General features: G+C 36.0%; 2 protein-coding genes across 2 annotated transcripts; one reads left to right on the forward strand and one right to left on the reverse strand.

The window, feature by feature from the left end:
* Positions 1–432: 432 nt before the first annotated feature.
* Positions 433–10,003, reverse strand: LOC121369251 (glycerate kinase-like). Its single transcript, XM_041494210.1, has 5 exons — positions 9,911–10,003; positions 7,522–8,007; positions 6,777–6,928; positions 5,104–5,279; positions 433–4,425 (listed from the first exon to the last, which is right to left on the reverse strand). The coding sequence occupies exons 1-5, from the start codon at positions 9,931–9,933 to the stop codon at positions 3,514–3,516; spliced, it is 1,749 nt and encodes a 582-aa protein (XP_041350144.1). The 5' UTR covers positions 9,934–10,003; the 3' UTR covers positions 433–3,513.
* Positions 10,004–10,271: 268 nt separating this feature from the next.
* Positions 10,272–19,002, forward strand: LOC121369253 (WD repeat-containing protein 82-like). Its single transcript, XM_041494212.1, has 9 exons — positions 10,272–10,466; positions 11,743–11,840; positions 12,241–12,307; positions 12,818–12,917; positions 13,279–13,395; positions 13,822–13,977; positions 14,562–14,631; positions 15,332–15,474; positions 17,214–19,002. The coding sequence occupies exons 1-9, from the start codon at positions 10,306–10,308 to the stop codon at positions 17,253–17,255; spliced, it is 954 nt and encodes a 317-aa protein (XP_041350146.1). The 5' UTR covers positions 10,272–10,305; the 3' UTR covers positions 17,256–19,002.
* Positions 19,003–22,129: the final 3,127 nt, after the last annotated feature.

Here is a 22,129-nt window from a genome sequence, read left to right on the forward strand (position 1 = left end):
TTGAGGCACGTTTTCAGTCTAACATTATTAATTCATAGTCTCCATGGCAACATGAACACATGGTCAGGTGTGTGTGCAGGAATTTTAGCAGGGGGGTCTAGTCTGTGGTGAGCGAACTTTATGGGGGGGGGGGGGGGGAGGGGAGAGAGAGACATGCTACCCCAGAAAATATATGGGGGAGGGGGGGGGGGATTATATATTTGCTTGAGCAAAGGCTGGTTTTGACCCCTGAACCCCTCCCCCTGCACACACACCTGATGGCCATCTAACTAATGTTTCATTTCACTAAAATTTCAAATATATAAGACTGGAGCAACATTGAATTAAATGTGATTAAAAAATAAGAAAGTTTGTTTTGTTTAACAACACCACTAGAGCACATTGATTAATTAATCATCGGCTACTGGATGTCAAACATTTGGTATTTTTCCATTAGCAGCAAGTCATCTTTTATATGCACCATCCCACAGACAGGATAGCACATACCATGGCCTTTGATATACCAGTCCCGCACTGGGGGGAGAAACACACAACAACAAAAAACCCTCACAAAACAGTACAAGTTCTCTTACTTGCACTTGTTTAGTCGTGGTGCACTGGCTGGTGATTTAATTTAAATAATTTAAAAACAGGAAAGTTTTAATGATGCCCTGAGTCTTAACGTTATTTCAACATGGTTAAGTGAAAGACTGGCATCCTGCGGCCACCACATTGGCTACCCCTACGAACAGTACTGATGAGGTACATGATGTGCCCTCAGGAGTTTGAATAAAAGTAGGTCATGGTGACCTAGTTATGGTATGCAGCACACTGCCATCCCAAAGTCTGATGATTCTATATGAATTGATAAGGAAGATATGGCTTGGACACAGATTTCCTTTAATGTGCAGTAGTTAATGTGTGAAAAGTAGGTCGTATTGACCTATATATGTTACATAACACACCATATTCCCAAATTGTATTTGCATACATGCTTTGATGATTCTATATGAATTGGTAAGAAAGATATGCCCTGGAAACAGAAAGTAGTTATGTATGGACAGACAACGTCATACCTTAACATGACCCATGTTAGATGGGTATCTTTTATTTTCACTTCAATAAAAGTTTAGTCCCAAACGTTGGATTGTGGTGGGCACACTGACAGTGGGACAAGAAGTCCAACAAGAAACATACTCACAAAACAGGCTGATGTCAATGATACAAAAAAAGAGTTAAGTTTGTTTGGTTTAATGACACCACTAGAGCACAATGATTAATCATTGGCTAATGGATGTCAAACATTTGGTAATTTTGACATACAGTCTTACGAAATCTGCTACATTTTTCATTAGTAGCAAAGGATCTTTTATATGCACCATCCCAGAAACAGGACAGCACATACCAGTCTTTGATATACTGGTCATGGTGCACTAGCTAGGAGAAATAGCCCAATGTGCCCACCGACTGCTATCGATTTTAAACCCGACCTTGTATCAAGTGAGCTCTTTACCACTGGGCTACACCCACCACCCTCTTTAACAATACAAATAAGCAAATATGAAATATAGAAATCCAATAAATGTTATACAAGACATAGAGTTGACTATTTAAAAAATCTTTGGAATTAAAGTACATTATATACTGCATATTGCATATTATATTACATGTGATTGGTTATGGACAATAAGAACTGTGCAAGTAGCTAAAAGTACACTATGTTTATATACAAGAATATATTATATATGGTACTACATATTATACAGACTGGTTATGGGTATATCAAAAACTGTTTAACTAACTGCAAATGATGAAAACAAAATTCCATGTGGTCATATCAAGTTCAAATGGTGTTCACTTAAAACTAATTTCATAACACTGTTCATTGGAGCACATTGATTTATTAATCATCGGCTGTTGGATGGCAAACATTTCATAAAACTGAAACACACAAAACATACTACATTTTTTTTTGCTAGCAACAAGGGATCTTTTATATGCACTAATCTCACATTACAGCACATACCATTACCCTTGATAAATCAATCGTGGGACATTGGTTGAAGCAGGGGGGGAAAACCCATCAGAGAATGGGTCCACTGAGCACCTCACTTGAGAGCTGTACCAACTGAGCAGATCCCGACCCGTGACAATTAGTAATACTTTCATGAGAATACAAATCATATTCTAGGGGTTAAGACTAGTGCACACATTTAAAACAAAACATTTTGATAAACAGTCCTCTCAAAAATTAAAATCTTTATGTACCCTTTTAGGAAGGAGTACCAAAACAATAGGATGATTTGTATCCTTGTAGAAATGTTATTGAGAATTGACTAGTAACTTTATAAAGTTCAATTAAATATTTGTACCTTTAAATGAACACAAGTAATCAAAGAAAACCTCATTAAATTTTTATCCTATGTTGTTGCATTATTTATTTTGTTGTATTAAAATTACAAATATTGCATTTTGGCTAAAACATTTTGCAAATGTGTGTGCTTATTATACTGTTTTGTATAAAAGGTGTTTACTAATGTGCTATCATTCATATTACACTCTAACAGAATTCATATAATCATATAAATTCAACAACACATGATTAGTGGATGGAAACTTAATAACTGCATATTATACCATATCTAAATCCACTATGCTCACTCTATTACTGTTAATTCATTTATTTGCATTTAGAGCAACAAGCTCCAGTAAAGGCAGTATAAAAGAAGTGTGACATTAAAGTCCGATAAAACCCAATGGCAGGTCATGTCTCAGTAACCTTTTGTCAGACCAATCAAAGTACACTGTACAAAAAATGTGCCATCAGTTCAATGTATGAATGCTACGGTACCTTAGCCAGTTTACTCTGTTTACAGTGGAATCAAAATGGTATCCCAAACAGATCTACCAGTCAATAGGATATGTATAGGCTTTGTATAGCATGTGGATTCTTTTAGTGTAACATCTAATATCTGCTTTTGATATGTTTTTCACATTTTCATTGATCACAACTAAAATGGTACAACTGAACCAACAATTGAAGATTCTAGAAGCTACTGGGTAATCAACTTACCAGCCTTTGTGATGTAGTGGTTAAACCATCGACCATAAAGACTTCTCTCTCACTAACCTGCTGTCCTGGGCCCCATTCCATGAAGCGATCTTAGCCCTAAGATCAACTTAAGTGCATAGGGTAGCTCTTCGCTTACAGTAATCTTAGGGCTAAGATCGCTTCGTGGAACGGGGCCCTGGTCAGAGTCCAGATAGTTGACATGTGTGCATAGGACAGCGTGCTAGAACCTAATGGGATTTTAGCGCGAAAATAAGTATAAATGGATAATCTTCATCAGGAAAGACAAGTGATCACTCGCACTCCCCTCCACAATTGCATGAGAAGTTGGTAGACAGTTATTCTGCCATTGTTTTGGTTTTTCACATCTTAATGTACATCAGAGGAAGCATAGTGGATTTTTAAGTCCAATTTCCATCGGACTGCATTTCAAATTTGGCCACTTGATAAAACCCACTTACGAGTTAAATATCAACCATGAGAATCTGAATGTCCATGACGTTGGTTCCAGTGAGTCCAGTTTTGACCAGGTGGATTCCATTCTGCACCTTGCTGAACACGGAATACGAATCATTGTTGTCTAGGTACGCTTTCAAAGAAAGATTTTCCGTCTTGGTTTGAGCAACAAAGTGTGCATTGACAATGGCTCCAGCTGCATCCGTCATTCCATCCTGGCCGTCCGTCCCGCCACTGAAGAAGGAAACATTGTGATTCCTCATGTCAATATAGTCAGCAAATAGCTCATCAAGATGAATTGCGGCTGCCAATACCATCTCCTGGCTCCGGCCTCCAATCCCCGACCCTCTCACGTGCACAATTGTCTCCCCTCCACTGATAATGCACACTGGTTTGCTGGAGTTTTTGGCCTTTTCCGTGATGTTGACAATTTCATTGATTGTTGTCTTCTTAATCCCAGCTTGCACCAGGTCAAGCTCGAGCCCGCGTAGCTGAGCCATGCATTCCTGTGATGCTCGCCTGACCAGGAGAGAGATGAAGCAGGCCAGTTTGGCAAACATGGCCGCCACTTCCTTAGCCTCCCCATCCATGCTGTTGGAAAGAGTGTACGTCGTGTATCTGAGAGCCTCTGATTTCTTCGTAGCAGCTGATGTTGCGATGACGTTGCTTCCGACAAGGATGTTGTGCACCCATTTCCATCCGGATGATAAGATTTCTTTAGGGTCTCGAGAAGCGGCGTTCTGGGTTTTAATCTGTTTCCTCAAGTGTGTGACCACTCTCTGCGGAACCTCTTCCATGATGCCAAGCCGATTGAAGATCTCAAAACACTGGCTGGGGTGAGAGCAGTTCGGAACTGTCGGACCACTGGCAATATCGTCCAGGGAGTTACCAATCGCATCCGACACAATCAAAGATATTATCTGAAATTGGACATTATGAATTAAAGGTTAAATTAACATGCAATAGTGTGTAGGGATTGTTTGTTTTATAAAAACAATTATCAGCAGTTATGAGGTGCTTAAATATGTCTAGAAGACTACTGAAGAATTAAGCTGCCATTTTGTGATTAACAGCAATGAATATTACACCCACCATTCTCACACACAGGCCAGCAACACTATACTACAACCACTGGTATATTAGTCATGAAGTAGTGAAGTTTGATTGGTAAGCACAGACAAGTGCACCACAGACCTGTCAACCTTCCCAGATTCCGTGTGAAATCTGCTGCTTTTTCAACACACACCTCCTGCTTTCTCTTGACTAAAGGTTGACAGGTCTGGTGCACCATCCCTCAGAGTCAAGGGGACCAACTGCCCTCACATTCATCCCCAGTGCTGGAGCAAATCTTCACATTGGGGCAAAACGAGCTGGCCTGAAAACTATTTTAACTGTATTTCCATCATTCTACTCAAAATATTAGTTGCAATCCATATAAAAATGCTTATTGATTTAGATCCCTGTATACTAACTCTTTAACAGTAATGCAAATATGAAAACACTATTAACCACCTTTGTGCATTTGCATTTAATTTGGGCAAAACCCTGCGTATGTTATTGGTTCCATGCCCTATAATTCTATAATAGTTCTGACTTACTTGTGTTGGGTGCGCAGCCTGTGCAAGTCCTCCCCCTTTGAGGACCTCTGTGTTTCTGCGTACGACGTTCAGTTCGTGTATGGTGGCACCACCCCGCGACATGAGACTCGTCAGCTGCATAATGTCAGTCAGGGTTATCGGGTCACATGGCATCGGCAGCAGGGACGAGCCACCTCCTACAAATACAGAGGTTTTAATTAATTACTGCATTTCTGACAGGTATATTAACAGTGACTGCAATGACTAAAATAGACTTCAGTATCTAGACAATATCCTTCTCCTACAAATACAGTGATTTTAATTAATTACTGCATTTCTGACAGGTATATTAACAGTGACTGCAATGACTAAAATAGACTTCAGTATCTAGACAATATCCTCCTCCTACAAATACAGCGGTTTTAATTAATTACTGCATTTCTGACAGGTATATTAACAGTGACTGCAATGACTAAAATAGACTTCAGTATCTAGACAATATCCTCCTCCTACAAATACAGTGATTTTAATTAATTACTGCATTTCTGACAGGTATATTAACAGTGACTGCAATGACTAAAATAGACTTCAGTATTTAGACAATATCCTCCTCCTACAAATACAGCGGTTTTAATTACTGTATTTCTGACAGGTGTATTAATGTTAACACAACAGTGATTGCAATGACTAAAATAAACAGGGCTTCTAGAATTTTTATAAAATCCACCAGCCATGGGATCAGTGATTTAAAACATTTACTAGCCATGATTAAAAATTCACTAGTCCTACTTTACTTTTAAGTTAATACATTTTACTAAATAATAGTAATAATAATCAGATATGCCATCTAAATAGGAAGATAGAGCTTAAAAACACTAGCACTGGGGTGTTGGGGTGGGGGCAGGCTATTTATATTTACAACATTTGACTTCTTCTTTTTTTTCACTAACCGTCGGACATGGCAATAGTAATTATTTAGTAACCCGACATTGAATATCACTAGCCATGGGAGTGGGGCTACCATAATCTAGAAGCCCTGACTGAGCAACAAAAGAAAGAAATGTAAATGTAAATTTTTTTCTTAAATCAAATTAATTTATTCACTATCTTGATATACTAGACTTGAGGCACTGGTTGGGACAGGAAAAAACTTAATCCGAGAATGGGTCCACTGAGTGAATTTGATCCTATGACCACAGGCAAGTGCTCTACCGACTAGGCTAAATCCTGCTCTATGTTGGAGTTAAAGTCTATGCTCTGAAGAGATGTGTATGTAAAATGACCTGCACTGTAATGAATTGAAGGAAATGTTTTATTTAACAACGCACTCAACACATTTTAGTAACAGTTATATAGCGTCAGACATATGGTTAAGGACCACACAGATATTAAGAGGAAACCCGCTGTCACCACTTCATGGGCTACTATTTTCGATTAGCAGCAAGGGATTTTTTATATGCACCATCCCATAGACAGGGTAGTACATACCACAGCCTTTGACATACAAGTCGTGGTGCACTGGCTGGAATGAGAAATAACCCAATGGGGCCCACCGATGGGGATCGATCACAGACTGACCGCACATCTAGCGAGTGCTGTATCACTCGGCTACGTCCTGCCCCGTAATGAGATGAATGACCAAATATCTTATATTTTTATTTATCATGAAATTATACAGCAACTTGTACACTTACCAGAAATAAGGACAATAACAATGTCAGTCTTTTTCAGAGAAGAAACCAGCGAGTGGATCTCCTGTGCAGCTTTAACTGAATCTGTATCTGGAAGATTATTTCTGGCACCTTCGTAGATCTTTATTTTGCTGCCTGTCTTCAGTAACATGTCTCTATAGTCATTAAAAATAATGAGAATAACAACAGTGAAAAGCAGAACACATTGGTTACATTTTATTTGAATTATAATTTAAGTTTCAATACTTATGATAATAGAAATAGAAAATACAGGAGAACATTTCTCAAAAATATTTTTCAATCAACCCCCCCCCCCCCCACCACCACCACCACCACCACCAAACAGTCCAGTGGTGTAAGAGTTAAACCTAAATGGACTTAAGGTTGGTAGGTACTTCAACTGCTCCAACCCAGAGCACATTTAATGACTCAATGAGTAGGTGCAAGGCCACAACACCAGCTTCTCTTTAACTAACCACAGATGGTCCAGAATTTAAAGGTGAGTGCCCTGGACAACATGCTTGAACTTTAATTGGATATAGGCATGAAAATAACTATAAAGAAATGAAATTAAACCTTCAGCTGCAAAGTTTTCACTCACTTTAAACAACAATACTCTTACTGCTTTATACATTAAAATGCTTTATCGACCAGATGTCACTGCACGGTGTATGTTTTGCTTGCCTAATAATGAACCACTCTGTCATGTGATCAGTTCTTGAACACTAATCTAGTCCTAGGTACTCACAGTTTATCTGCACGATGCAGGGCGTCCACCGCTCCGTGAGGGATGCTGATGATGCCGGTGTTGATGTGCTCGCCGATAATATCTTCCACCACCCGTGCCATCCCACAGACAGCCTTCCCGAACCCGACAACGTAGACATTGTTGTCGAGGCAATACTCGCGATCATCGGCAACCAGCGTGGATTTCTCCCATGAGTAACGAAGCACTGTCTGCAACATCTGACGTGGGAGAACCGATTCGATGGCATTCAGGAATATTGAGCGCGTGTCAACATCGAAAGACCTGCTAACTGTAGTACTGTGGTTGTGCATTGTGCAGTGACTTCGGGCTGGATGTGCAGAGAAATGATGCGTCAGAAGAAAATTATTTGTGAAAGACTGGTTGCTGCCCAACAGTGCTTGGTGGTGGATTTTCCGACGATGCTTAGTAATGAAGCCAAGCAGAGGAAGAGATCTTTCCAGTAAACCAAAAGTAATATTTGGCAATCTGTAAAAACAAGAACTATTTATAAATAATACTATTATTTGGCCAATAAAAAAATATGACTGCTTAAAATAATTTAATAAACAAATTGATTATAAAATTTTTAATAACACTTTATTCACTAAAGGTTTATCAAATTATCAGACCTCTCTTAATTGCAGACCTGTACAATAGTTTCATTTGTGCATAAATGGTTTACACTAATTTTCAATTCCCAGATGTTTCAATAATGCTGCCTCATTGTTATTAATTTATATTTGAGGTCAGCAAATCAATATCCATTTTCTGCCAGTTGATATTAACAAATGAACATTTCTCATTAATAAGTAATAAAGTCTAAAGTTTGTTTTGTTTAATGACACAACTAGAGTACATCGATTTATTAATCATTGGCTACCGGAAGTCAAACATTTGTTAATTTTGACATATAGTCTTGGAAATGAAACCCGCTACATTTTTCCATTAGTAGCAAGGAATCTTTGTATGCACCATCCCAGACAGGATAGCACATACCACGGCCTTTGATATACCACTCATGCAGGGCTCGAAATGCAGTGTTAGTACATGCACCGGTGCATGCCGATTTTTGCGTGTGCATGTAACTTTTAAAACTGGGTGCACGCAGTGCATGCTAATATTTTTCAAGTACTGTGTATTGCGTAAAAAAGTTGATAACTTGCTTAATACAAAACACAAATATTCATACGTTTTTGTAACAGGCCTATTATAGATTTCTGTAAGGCGTTTACGTTGGGTGAAATTTTCAGATTTGATCAAGAATCAGTAATAAACGCAGTTGTATAACGTTCCGGTACTGTTAATAAATAAATATAGGTATTGCCGAATAATTCTGAATAGCTTCGTATAAATTAAAAAAACGAAGTTGCCTTTTTTTTGGTGCATGCAACTTTTTTTTCAGCATGCACCTGATGCATGTAGATTTTTTTTCTTCATTTCTAGCCCTGTCGTGGTACACTGGTACAAGTAATAATTACAATCTTATATATTTCTACCCTTTATTTTAGGACTGGATAGGTGAAATTGATAATAAACACTAGTTGCCTATCTTATCTTAAGGTATAATACAGATCTATGCATGATTAATTCTATAGACAAGATTTTTGGTAAAACCAATCTTGGTGCACTGACTGGAATGAGAAATAACCCAGTGAACCCACCATTAAGATTCGATCCTAGACTGACAGCACAGCAGGTGAGCACTTTACCGCTGGTGTACATCCCCCCCTTGTGAGTTGTAACAACTGTAGATTTGATAAGTAACTATTGTCGACAATTACAGGAAACACAGTAGAGCAGTCTCTTTAACCTGAATACTTAATGTAAGGGGTTAGATCTGGATCCAACTCAGTAGATCACTTGCCAGAAGTGTTTTAGATGTAGCATTGAACCACCTCAGTTAACTCATTCTCAGTTCCCCCCCCCCCCCCCCCGTCCTAACCAGTGCCCCATGGCTGGTGTATCAAAAGTCATGATATGTGCTGTCCTGTCTGTGGGAAAGTACATACAAAGATCCATTGGTGCTAATGGAAAAATGTAACAGGTTTCCCCTGACCACTTGTCAAACTAAGCAAGCGCTCCATATATAATGTGTTCTAACGGCGTCCTTAATTAAAACAAACTCTTCATTTTGTGTGAATTTCACTTGGTGTTAAACACCCATTATATCATAGTTGCACTGTTGCAAGGGCTGATAGGATAGCACATACCATAGCCTTTATACCAGTCGTAGAAAACTGGTGTAACGAAAACAAACAAACCTTAACATCAAGTTATACAGCCCCATTAATTGTACTTGTCAGTCTATAGTGGTGATGAACTTGCATGTACATTATGTATCAACTAAGAAATCATGATTAGGAGTAGTATGTATATCAATTATTGTTACCTGAAAATGCAATTAAAAACCATTACACATCAATCTAACACTCAGAAAACTGGACAGGATTAACTTTTTTTTCCAGCTGTTCTTTCAACGAAGTAATCCGAAGTTTTCCGAATTCTCTTTTGTTGCCGAACATATCCGAAGTTCCTCTTTTGTTGCCGAACATATCCGAACTTTTCCGAATGAAATTAATCTTTGTTTATTTAATTTATTATTATTATTATTATTATTATTGTTGTTATAAATAGTTTTAATAATGCTTTTGATAATGTCATAAATTGCATTAATATTTATTTCGGGAATTATGTGATTAATTGTTATAAATAAAAAATAAAATTAATATTATTTGGTTAAACCGGTCCGCATAAAATTGCAGCCCGCCATGCTACGTTACGAAAATGAAGATTACCGATAACATTGTGCGAAATGTCAAAGTTGCAAAAGTATTTAGAGAAAATACTGACAGAATAAATAGTCTTGATTTTTCGGCAAATGGTGAAACGTTAATATCTAGCAGTGACGACGATTCTATTGTGATCTACGATTGTATCAATGGAACGTAAGTGGTGAACCAGTAAACTGGTAAAGGGGGATAACTTATTATAAACCAAAAACAAAAGGTTTCAACAAAATTGTTGTCTTATTACCAGGATGCCAAATTTTTTATGTTCTGCTATTTAAAACAAATTTAATAGCAGATCATATTTTACTTCCTATATCGAGCCAGGGTTTCAAAAAGTAGTCTACAGGCAAAACAAATCTGATTGAAAAAATAGAAGTGACCTTTCTGTTCCCAGGAAAAGGGTTAAATTTGATATAGTGCCATTAGACTAGTGGTTAAAGTGGGCAAATAGTCCGACCCGTACCCTTCTATAAAAGGCTCTAGGGCTAACCCTAACCTTAAAACTAATCCTAACCATTGAAAGGGATATATACGGGTAGGAACTCATGCCTAAAATGACCAGTACGTTTCATAATGTTTTGTCATATTCCTTGATCATTCGGAAAGGTTCTGAATTATACACTAGGTTTCAGTACCAGATTAAAATTTAAGCAAAACAATTTAATATTTCCAATAAAAATGTGATAGTATTAAGTACAGTTCTTTGTTTTAAATGAGATTTCTGCTAGATGGTATGAAGGGTAAAATTATGTTCCCTAAAATCTTGTAACTTAGTAGATATATATATACATTTTTTTTTACAGGCCATAGGATTTCAAACTTCATTAAAAACACTTTTTCTTTTCCATGCCTTGTGATCATGTGAACCTATCGGAAACTGTTTATATTATATTTGCTGAATAGTCTTACTTGATATATAATAATCATGGAAAACAAAATTTCGGTTCCATGATTTTACTGACACGCAACCGATACAGTACCAGAAATGATTTTAGTATCAATGTTACCGTGAAATCTGAAGGCCTGTTTTAGATAGGTGATAGTCAGAAAACTGCTGTTTAAAATTGGTAAAAGTGCATGAAATGCCGGGTCCAGTTTCAAAACATTTCAAACCCATATAGGGGACATATGGTTTAGTTTGTTTTTATTACATACCCTCAAATTATTTTCTGGCAGAAAGCCTGGTTAACTGATACTTTAAAACCGACAAGATGCTAAGTGAGTTATGACACTTAAGAAGTCTTAGTTCAAGTAGGGGAAGGCTATACAAAAAAAAATAAGTGATAGGTACAGGTACATGTACATGTAGAAGAATCTGCCAGATTAGGCAAAGATTAAAATGAATGTAGTGAAGAAAAATTAATGGGAGTAGTAGGACAAGAACAAATAATGTAAACAGTATTGACAGTTCTTTTTCTTTTCTGTTTTGCAGGCCAAAGAGAACTCTGAACAGTAAGAAATATGGGGTTGATCTCATCAGATACACACATGCAGCAAACACAGCTCTCCACTGTTCCACTAAGGTGGATGGTAAGTAAGTTGACTCACAGTCTGTTAATGGGTACATTTTACTGTCAAGCAAGTGTTCATCGTTGCATATTTTTACTGTGATGTACGTATTGTAGTATTGATCATTAATACTTGGAATCCAAAAGTATCTAATTGTGGTTTCAAAATATTTTATGTACATACAAGTACTGTTATCTTATTGTATAGTTTTGGAGTAGAGATCTGCTTTTTAACATTTGTATTGTATGAACAACATGTAACCAGTACAGCATTGTGTAATTTTGAGATGATGTCTGTACTTTAATTATTAACATTTATATTTTTACACTGTGTATCGTGTTTTTAAAGTCATTAAGTTTTTTGCTTTTATTATGCTAGGATTAAAAGGTTTTAGATTAGCTTTATGCATTTTATCTTTCAGACACGATCCGCTATTTGTCACTGCATGATAACAAATACATCAGATATTTTCCAGGTCACACTAAAAAGTAAGTACATAACACAGGTAAAGAATTTTTTTAATACATTATTTTTTAATAAGGGGGTGTTTGCTGTTAACATCTGTCAACCTTTTCATGAGCATACAAACCATATATGCTGGGGATTGTGGTGGGTGGGGGTAGTGGTGGGTAACACCAGCCTTGCAGTTGAAAAAAAATAATTATGATAAATTCATATGAAATTTAACTTTCAGTGTACATTTTTAGGAGTATAATAAATATACATACTGGTGCTTGAGCCAGAAATGTTTTGGACATCATTAAATATCTAATAAAATTAAAAAGTATGTACAAAAATCAAGAATTCTGTTGCAGTTATTGAAATTTGAATTCCATGTTTCTTTGGTTTTCTGTGTTGTGGAAAATCATTCCCTTTAAGAAAAGCTAATAATAATGTACATGTATTGTTTGACATTATTTTAACCAAACTACAAGTTCTTGTCTGTCTTGTAACTTTGATAGGTACGTTGTTTATTATCATGTTTATTTTCGTTTCAGAGTGGTTACTCTCAATATGTCGCCCATTGATGACACGTTTCTGTCTGGGTCGATGGACAAAACAATCCGCCTGTGGGACTTGAGATCACAGAATTGTCAGGTAATGCTTGCCACACATCTACCGATTAAACACCGATTGACTGTTGAGTCGACAGTATTCTGAAAATGTGCACCTGCACACACCAGCTGACACAACAGTCTAGTCGTTGCAAAATGGAGATTGGACACAATTGTCATGTCTCTGCCCTGCACACACCTACCGATTAAGGCTGACATGACTGTCAAGTCGGCGTTAATCAATGGGTGTGTGTGCCATGCATAATACATGTATTCAACAACAATATTTTAAAACATAATGGAAGTCTTTCTTTTTCTTTGTGTTTTCTGTGTTTGTTAATGATTTGTAACCTGGCAAATCCTTATCATTATCTATCTCATCCATGCATTCCTGACTGTTTCAGGGTCTTATGTACCTATCAGGTCGTCCAGTTGCTGCCTTTGATCCAGAAGGTCTTATTTTTGCAGCTGGAGTCAACTCGGAAACAGTCAAACTCTATGACTTGCGGTCTTTTGACAGGGTATGTCTTAGTTGAAGGTGTAAATTGTAACTAGCTTACTGTGCAAGTTGTAACACATGACCACTTACGGCCATGTCATTTCTATAATTGGGTGTGAGGCATTTGTATCATTTTTTCAGTGTTTTGTTGTGAAATGTGTTGCTGATTTATGTGCAGAATGCTATTAAATTGGCAACACCTGGAAAGTGCTACAACATATTTCCATCTCTGATAGTCCTTTAACCCTCTGATTTTTTTTTGTTTTACCCTGGATTTTTTTTTTATTATCACAATTTTTTAATTTTTTTATTTCTGTTTATTGTGTGTGTTGGGGGGGGGGGGGGGTCTCCCATTTTTATTTTTGATGGTTTTACCATTTATATTTTTGGAGTTTTTCTACCATCATTATTTGTTTTAATGATTTCTGTTTCTTGGCTTCTATTTCAGGGACCATTCACGACTTTCAAACTACCGCAAGACAAAGACTGTGATTGGACAGGAATAAAATTCAGTCCCGATGGAAAGCTTATTGTTATTTCTACAAATGGCTCAGTAGTTCGCTTAATAGATGCATTTCAAGGAACGCCATTGCAGAACTTCACAGTATGTTTCATTGGACATTAATTGAAGATTTTCATATCTAAACTTTTTTGTCTGTTCACTAATGTTCATGTTACAAACTATTAGTATATCAGTAAAGGTTAAAGGGGATTTATTCTTAGGAAATATTAAAGTATACCGTGCTGCTAATGGGAAAATGTAGCAGGTTTCCTCTGTACGGCTATGTCAAAATTATCAAATGTTTGACATCCAGTAACCGATGATTCATAAATCAATGTACTCTAGTGTTGCTAAACAACACAGACTAATTATTAGTGTATCAGCTGGTCAACTAATGCTTGAAGAATTGTGTTTTAAATACTGTTGCCTGTTGAAAATATTGCAAAGAGTTAATTAGTAAGTGGCCGGTGACGGTTTTCAGTGGCTATTGTTGCCACCACTGCTGCCTACTTTATATGCTTACAAAGTATACACCTCACTGCACTAAATAGATATAGCCATCTACATTTTTCAAACGGCCTCCTACTTTAAAGACTGAAAACCTTGGAATAGAAATTCATACAGTGTCGTTTTAATATTAAACATGAATGGTTACTTTCATGCTGATTTTTTAATTATTTTTGTAGGGATTTCAGAACAACAGAGGTGTTCCGCTCGAGTCGTCATTCAGCCCCGATTCTCAGTTCGTTTTTGGAGGTGAGCAACTAAGTGTTAAAAAGTTATTACGGGGCTGTGCAATAATCACATAACAAAACATTATGGAGGAGGGAAGAGGGTGTTTACTAAGAGTCATTTTCATTAATAAATTAAATACAGATAGTTGTGGCAATTGTTTTTATTACAGATGAATTTTTAACCAAGGTCAATGTATTTATTAATACTTTAAAAAATACAAACAGAAAATGCAATAATGTTGATCCAGTTACATCACAGTAAAAGATCAAGAGCTTATGTAATTTGAGAGGGATTAAAGTTGTCTTAATATTAACTAAACATTACATGGAAGGGCTTTACAAAAGTGGCCAGATAAGGCAACTAGAATGTTACAGAATTATTGACTCTTCTAGTTACAAGATTATTAACTTTTAAAACAATCTCTTAACTTACACTAAATAATATTATCTTGCAAAACAAAAAACATTTAGTTATCATTATATTAACAGACTCGGACTTGTAATTAGAATTGAAATTTGTTTATTTAGAGACAAAGATTAGTGAAAAGTTTTTCTACTCTGAAAGATACATATTTTTAATAACATCTGCATAAGTGATTTTTAATAGTTAAAAAGTTTGAACAAAAAATGTTGTTGGTGCTAGTTTGAAATAGTCCAGTTTATATACAAGGATTCAGCCTATTCAGTAAGATCACTCGAAATGAATGTTTTGATTGTTTCAGGATCAACTGATGGGAAAATCCACTGCTGGAGCACAGAGACTGGTTCTAAGATAGCAATACTCAATGGAGACCATCCCAGCTCTATACAGAACGTACAGTTCAACCCAAAGTTCATCATGCTCGCCTCGGCTTGTACCAACATGGTGGGTACACTGGCAAATCATATTTTGTTGATCAGTTCTACATGTAGTATAAAACACTCACCAATAGTGTTCTTTTCTTACTGTGTTACCAGGGCATGGCTTCCAAAAAAATTCATGTATTTCACTTTGTTTTTACAAAAATTAATCAGTGATATTAAACTTGAGCTGGTAAACAATTGGTATATTAAAGTTATAAGAGTGATTTCATGACTTAAAGGGACACGCCATAGTTGCGGCCAGTTGTTAACCATTATGTCGTTTTTCGCTATTAAACCCATTTTTCCACAAATAAAATTGCACTTTACTTACATTTTATTATTTAGAATACACATTTCCATTCACCTGAAGTGCTTTTTGGTAATCCTGTTAATCCTGATGTTTGTAAAACCACGAAATGCATTTTTTGTATTTCTTAACAACAGGCGTGCACTCGAGAAAAAAACGTTAAGCAAGCGAGGTCCAATCTATTTTTAGAGCGAATCTTCCTGTGTAAACGTCACAGACGTTGGTATACCATGTGACCGTTGTCATTTTTGGTTCGGTTTGTTTTCTCATGCACGGTTCGCGCAATCAACATCTGATTTGTTGTCGTTTGCTTGTTGTTCATTTGTGAGATTTTTCTTCACAGTTCGTGAACATTTTCAGTAACAATAAAGTTCAGACAAGTAAGTGTCTCAATACAAAATGTTACAAACCCTTAAAACCAATAATTTTGCTAAGTCTTACGATATCTGGAGAGGGGATACAACCAGGACAGAACAGTTGGAACATGAACAGGAGAGGTGAAAAGAACGCACCCCAAGTCTGTATGCACTCTGTGAAATTTGTCGTGACGTAGGCATTGTTGTGCTTCGAGCGACATCTACCGGTGACATCAGAATACTAACTTTCAAAATTATTTCAAGCAATTGGGACATGGGGATTCCCATGGTATTTATCGATATAAAACCTGCTTTTTCACTCCATTTGATAAAAACGTGATCTAAGTGTGTTACAGGTTTGTAGATTAACCAAATTATAATTTATTTTCGCTGGATGGAACTAGGGTGTGCGGCTTTAAGCTTCATAAAATTGTGACATGTCGTAAGACTAATGTTGTAATTGACAAAAATATTTTGAAAATATTTTTTAAAGGGACATTCCTGAGTTTGCTGCATTGTAAGATGTTTCTGACTAATAAAATATTTCTACGATTAAACTTACATATTAAATATATTTTCTTGTTTAGAATACCATTGTCTGTATATTCAATGTGTTTCTGGTCCTCTTAATATTTGTAAGGAGCCCAAACTGGATTTTGTCTTCAAATAATTTTGTATGTACGAAAAAATATATTTTAGGATATAAAATGAAATTTAACCTAGTACAAATATTAGAACGATCAGAAACACGTTTAGTATACAGCCACTGATATATTATGCAGAAAAATATATTTGGTATGTAAATACAATCGTTAAAAAGTCACTGTTAGTCAATAACATCTTAAAAATTACAGCAAACTCAGGAATGTCCCTTTAAAAGAAAAGCACATTTATTAATGTAAATTTATGTAATCAGCCTTTATTTTGGTGCATGTTTTTGGATAATAAAACATTATTTTGGTTGTTTTCCGAAAACAAAAATCTGTGTAAATTGCAAACAATCTTCTTCTTTTTTTGGTCCATCTCAAACTTTGTGCATGCTATAACTTGATGTATTATAATTTTACAAGACATAAACATTGGTTTATTTACTTCCAGGCATTTTGGCTTCCCTACGTTGATGATGCCCAGTCAGGATAATCAATTGTGTGTGATTATTATTAACAATAATCAATGACACACATCTCGAGTTCTCGAAATGGTTTCTCTTACAAGACATTAGACATGCAAAGTAAAACATTTTACGCAAAAATAAGCTGAAGACGACTGGTATTACAACTCTTACAGAAGAGAAAATGTCTTGGCCATTACTTGTTAATGTAACAGTGCAGTGTGTTACAGAGAAATTATTCCTTAACTCCAACATCTTGGCTTACAACCAAGATTACCAAACAAATTCCAGCTTCCAGTCTACCACAGGTTAAGGCTGAAACAAAAGAAGTGTTTGCCATGGTAGCAGATCTGTCTTGTGCAATCAGTAATGGTAAATTTACCAAAGTCAGGGTGTGTCAAATAATATTTTAGGCAGCTGATGTAGTCCAATTCGTGAACGTGAAACACGCACAAATAACATGAACATTGGAGGTGTCTGCATTTTGTTAGCGGCTGAATAGTGGAAAGAAGTTTCACTCTTTTTTTTTTCTCTTTTTTTTAATATTAGTGGGGTTATGTTGACAACTGCAAGAGCAGTCCACTAAAGCCAAGAATTAATGTGGATTGTGTACACACTGTATATTTTCTGTATTGTGTACACTTCACACATTGTGTAAATGTGTACACTTTACAAATTGTGTATGTAAGTGTACACTTCACAAATTGTGTGCATCGGTGTACACTTCCTGCATAGTGCAAGATGGTGCATTCATTCCCACATGAGAAAAATAAATGAAAACTATTAGTCTACTATATCATCACAAAGTATCAACATCAATCATTTTTCTAAGCATTTCTACTTTTCTATTTTGGTCACTGCTGTGTACATTCGTACCATATTCATAACATCATGGTTACATTAGAAGTAACCTGACCCGTCTCCAAGGTTACATCAGGCCCTAGGTGTTTAATGTACAGGATTTCTGCCAGAGGGTAAAACGGGTATGGTGCCATACCCAAATATTTTTGCAGAGTTTACATTTTTAAGTTGAACATTTGACAAAATTAACGACTCTTATCATTACTGTATGATTTTTTTTAACCCTGACCTTAAACGTAACCCATTTTCTTTCAGTGGGAGGCCCTCCATAACCCCTGTTGACTGTGGTTGCATTAATTCGATAGCGTCCTACCCCCAAAAATTTATTTCTGGTAGAAACACGGATGTATTATATGTAGTTTGAGGTTCTAGTTTGGATGAACATTTTTTCAACATGGATACTGTCCCAGTAAACTGGCTAGGGATTTTTAAAGCAATCTTAACACTACGAAAATTGTAAAACCATCGTAGGCTGTGATGTTACTACAGCACACGTTATAGTGATGTCATTCATAGCTTACGATGGTTTTACGATTTCACAGCGTTAAGATAGCTTCGAAAATATGGGCCCTGGTTTGTTTCGTCGACAGTATTATATCCATATAGGCAATTAATATATTATTTGTTGCAATGCCTCGCTTAAAATCTAATATCACAATAACAGAAATGACAAAATTCAATGTGTTTTTGATTCACTTTAAAATAAAGTTATACAAATTGAAATGATTTTGTATCTTGTATTACGGTGAAACCCCTGAAAACCAATTGTCAGTGACCTGGAATTCCCTTAAAACTGAACGTTTTTTGTGGTCCCTTTTTAAATATCGGTCCAGAACAGACCTGCTCTAAACCAGATACCCCTTAAAACTGCACTTTTTACTTGGGCACCACAACTGGTACATCAAAGATCGTGGTGTGTGCTATCCTGTCTATGGGATGGTGCATATAAAAGATCCTTTGCGGCTAATCGAAAAGAGAAGCCTATGAAGTGGCGACAGCGGGTTTCCTCCCTCAATATGTGTGGTCCTTAACCATATGACTGATGCCATATAACCATAAATTAAATGTGTTGAGTGCGTTGTTAAATAAATCCCTTCCTTCCTGTTTTTACTTGATCCTATGGATGTTTTGTTTAGAGGGGTTTCACTGTATTCACTTCATATTGGAGTGCTTCTGTATTGTTATTCTTTATAAATCTAAAGTTTTATACATTTCCATGTTCATGCTGTAGTAAGTTGTTTTGTAGTACTAGTTTAGCATTACATTCTAGCGACATTCGTAGGCTGTATTTTTTTAGATAGTATTTTGCGAAAAAGTCGACAATTATCTGCAATTAAACTGTTAAAGGTTGTTAAGTGTTTACAAAAATGTTTGGTGCATTCATTACACAACTCATAGTCCATCTACCCATTTAGTACATGACTCAAGTACATGTAGCTGCTTATATATAAACGTCATTGTGTGTCATGTAATGTACCTGTGGATGTGTGTGTGTTCATGATTGTATGATTGTATTTGTGCACATGCATGCATGTGTGAATGTGCGTGCATGTATACGTGGATGTACAGATGAAGATAAACGTGTTTATGTAGAGAGACTGCAGGCAGATTTTGCTTGCATGTTTGGTAGCTCAGTTCAGCAGTTTTCAATACATTAAAACAATGGCAACAGACTTGTTTGTCATATCGAGGGACATAACCAGATGTGTTGAAAGCAACGAACACGTGTGTCTGTTAAAACCATAATTATGTTTGTATTGTGCATTAGTAGACTTGTAAGGAACAGAGTCAAGATTGCAGCTTCAAAGGAGAAAGAACTGGGGGGGGGGGGGGGGGGAGAAATAATTTTCAATCTCTAAAAAATGTTTGATAATTAAGTTTGGCCATTCTTGAATTGTTAGTTTTTCAAATTTTTCAATAAATGTTTTTAAAAAGACTGTCCTGTGTTTGTTGCCATTGTAACATGTTCCAACAAATGGAGCATTTCCAATGACTAAAATTACATATTAAATACATTTTCTTATTTAGAACATCAATGTCTTGATGTCTAATATAGGTTTCTGGTCGTCATAATGTTTGTAGTAGGTCAGACTGAATGTTAAGTCATATCAGTTTTGTATGTATATAAAACAAAAGTACAGTGAAACCTCTCAAAACCGGACCCTCTGTAAACCAGAATTCCCTCAAAACCGGACATTTTGTGTGGCCCCCTTTTAAATATTTGTACAGAAGAGAACCTCTCTTAAACCAGATACCTCTTAAAACCGGACTTTTTACTTGGTCCCGAGTGTGTCCGGTTTAGAGGGGTTTCACTGTATATTTGAAAGTAAATGAAGTCTGAGCTAGTAAAAACGTAGGATATATACAGACACTGATATTCTAAACAAGAACATGTCATCTAATATGTAATGTAAATCGGTGAAAAAGGATGTATTAGTTGAAAATATCTTATATGGCAGCAAACTAAGGACCGTCCCTTTAATAACATCTAAAATAGCATTACCATTTTCTAAATGCTAATATTTTTACAATGTCATTGCTCCTTTGTCTTATGTTCTCCTCTTGTTTGAATAAAGTTTGTGGTTACATACTTCAGAATTTGTTACTTTGATTAATTATTATTTAAGTGTACAGTGTTGGCTTAAAGGGACATACTCTAGTTTTTAAACACTAAGGCATATTTTTTACTATTAGAGCCGTTTTTTATAACTAAAATAATACTTTACTTAGATTTTATTGTTTAGATTATTCATTTCCGTACATTTGAACTGTTTTTGGTCATCCTGGTGTTTTTAATATCACAAAATGCATTTCTCATATTTAAAATAATTTTTAAAAATGCACATGCATCGGTTAACAGTAATGGAGTCGAGTTTTAGTCTATTTTTAGAGGGTATTTCACCATTTCAAAGTCACAGACTCTTGTTTTATTCAATTGTAACTTTATCCAAATGTGTTACAGGTTTGTGGATTTTCTTGGGCTGAAACTAGGGTCTGTCCCTTTAATTAAAACATAGTTAATATACTTTAATTTTGATAACATTCCTCTTGGTTGTTGTATTCTGGACCAAGAGAAATGTTATCACAATTCTGTAATTATACATGGCATTAAGTATATATATTTATCATATAATATCTTACATTTTCACTGCAATCAAAGTAGGTGATATTTTTCAGATCACATACTTTAAGAATTTGATAACTTTGCAAATTAGATGTAAATTAGTCAAGGTCTCGGCACTAGGTTTATTGACATGTACTTGGGTGACACTCCATGATTGACGTATGCATTCATAGTCATCAAATAAAAACACTTCAATGGCAATTTGACACTGAAAGCTGTCCAGCGTTCAGAAAATAAAAAACGTTAGGCATAACTTTATTTTGATGTAAGGACATCCAAAATGACGTCATTCGAGTTTGACATAATTTCCATTAAAAAATACACTGCGCCACATATTCTTACATCATTTGAATATCTAGTAATGGCGGACTGGAATTAAAGTTGCGTGTACAGTTGCTAGGTTTTTTTAGTCCATTGCTGTTCCAACTGGAGTTTATCTATCTATTCATTTGTCCCATATATAGTTTTTTGGGACCTTTTGTTTTTCTACAATGCCTCAAGATGTTGAGCTGAAATTTTATGTATAGCTTTATCAAGTTACTTTCATTGCGATTTATTGATGTTTGACTGAATTATGGCCCTTGAACATGGGGAAAATTGGTTTTCATTTTCTTTTATGGCTCAATTTGATATCTGGTACCGATCCATGGGACGAGTACTGGAGGTCAGCCCCACTCTCCAATAGTTTTAGGTGTCTTGAAAGTCCTGTGTTTAATGTATCAATATGATGAATTTATTTAATTTTAGTGTGGATGATGCACTAAATTGGTCAGCTGTATTTTTTCTGGGGGAAGACTACCTTTATTGCATATTTTGGAACACTAGTGTTCCTTTTTCAAACATACCCCCACCCCCTCCATAGAGAGAAATTCTGCATCAGCCCTGAAAACAGGAATTATAAGAACATTCTACAAACTA

Source organism: Gigantopelta aegis, chromosome 3 (assembly GCF_016097555.1).
Source record: "Gigantopelta aegis isolate Gae_Host chromosome 3, Gae_host_genome, whole genome shotgun sequence".
Lineage (NCBI taxonomy): Eukaryota > Metazoa > Mollusca > Gastropoda > Neomphalida > Peltospiridae > Gigantopelta > Gigantopelta aegis.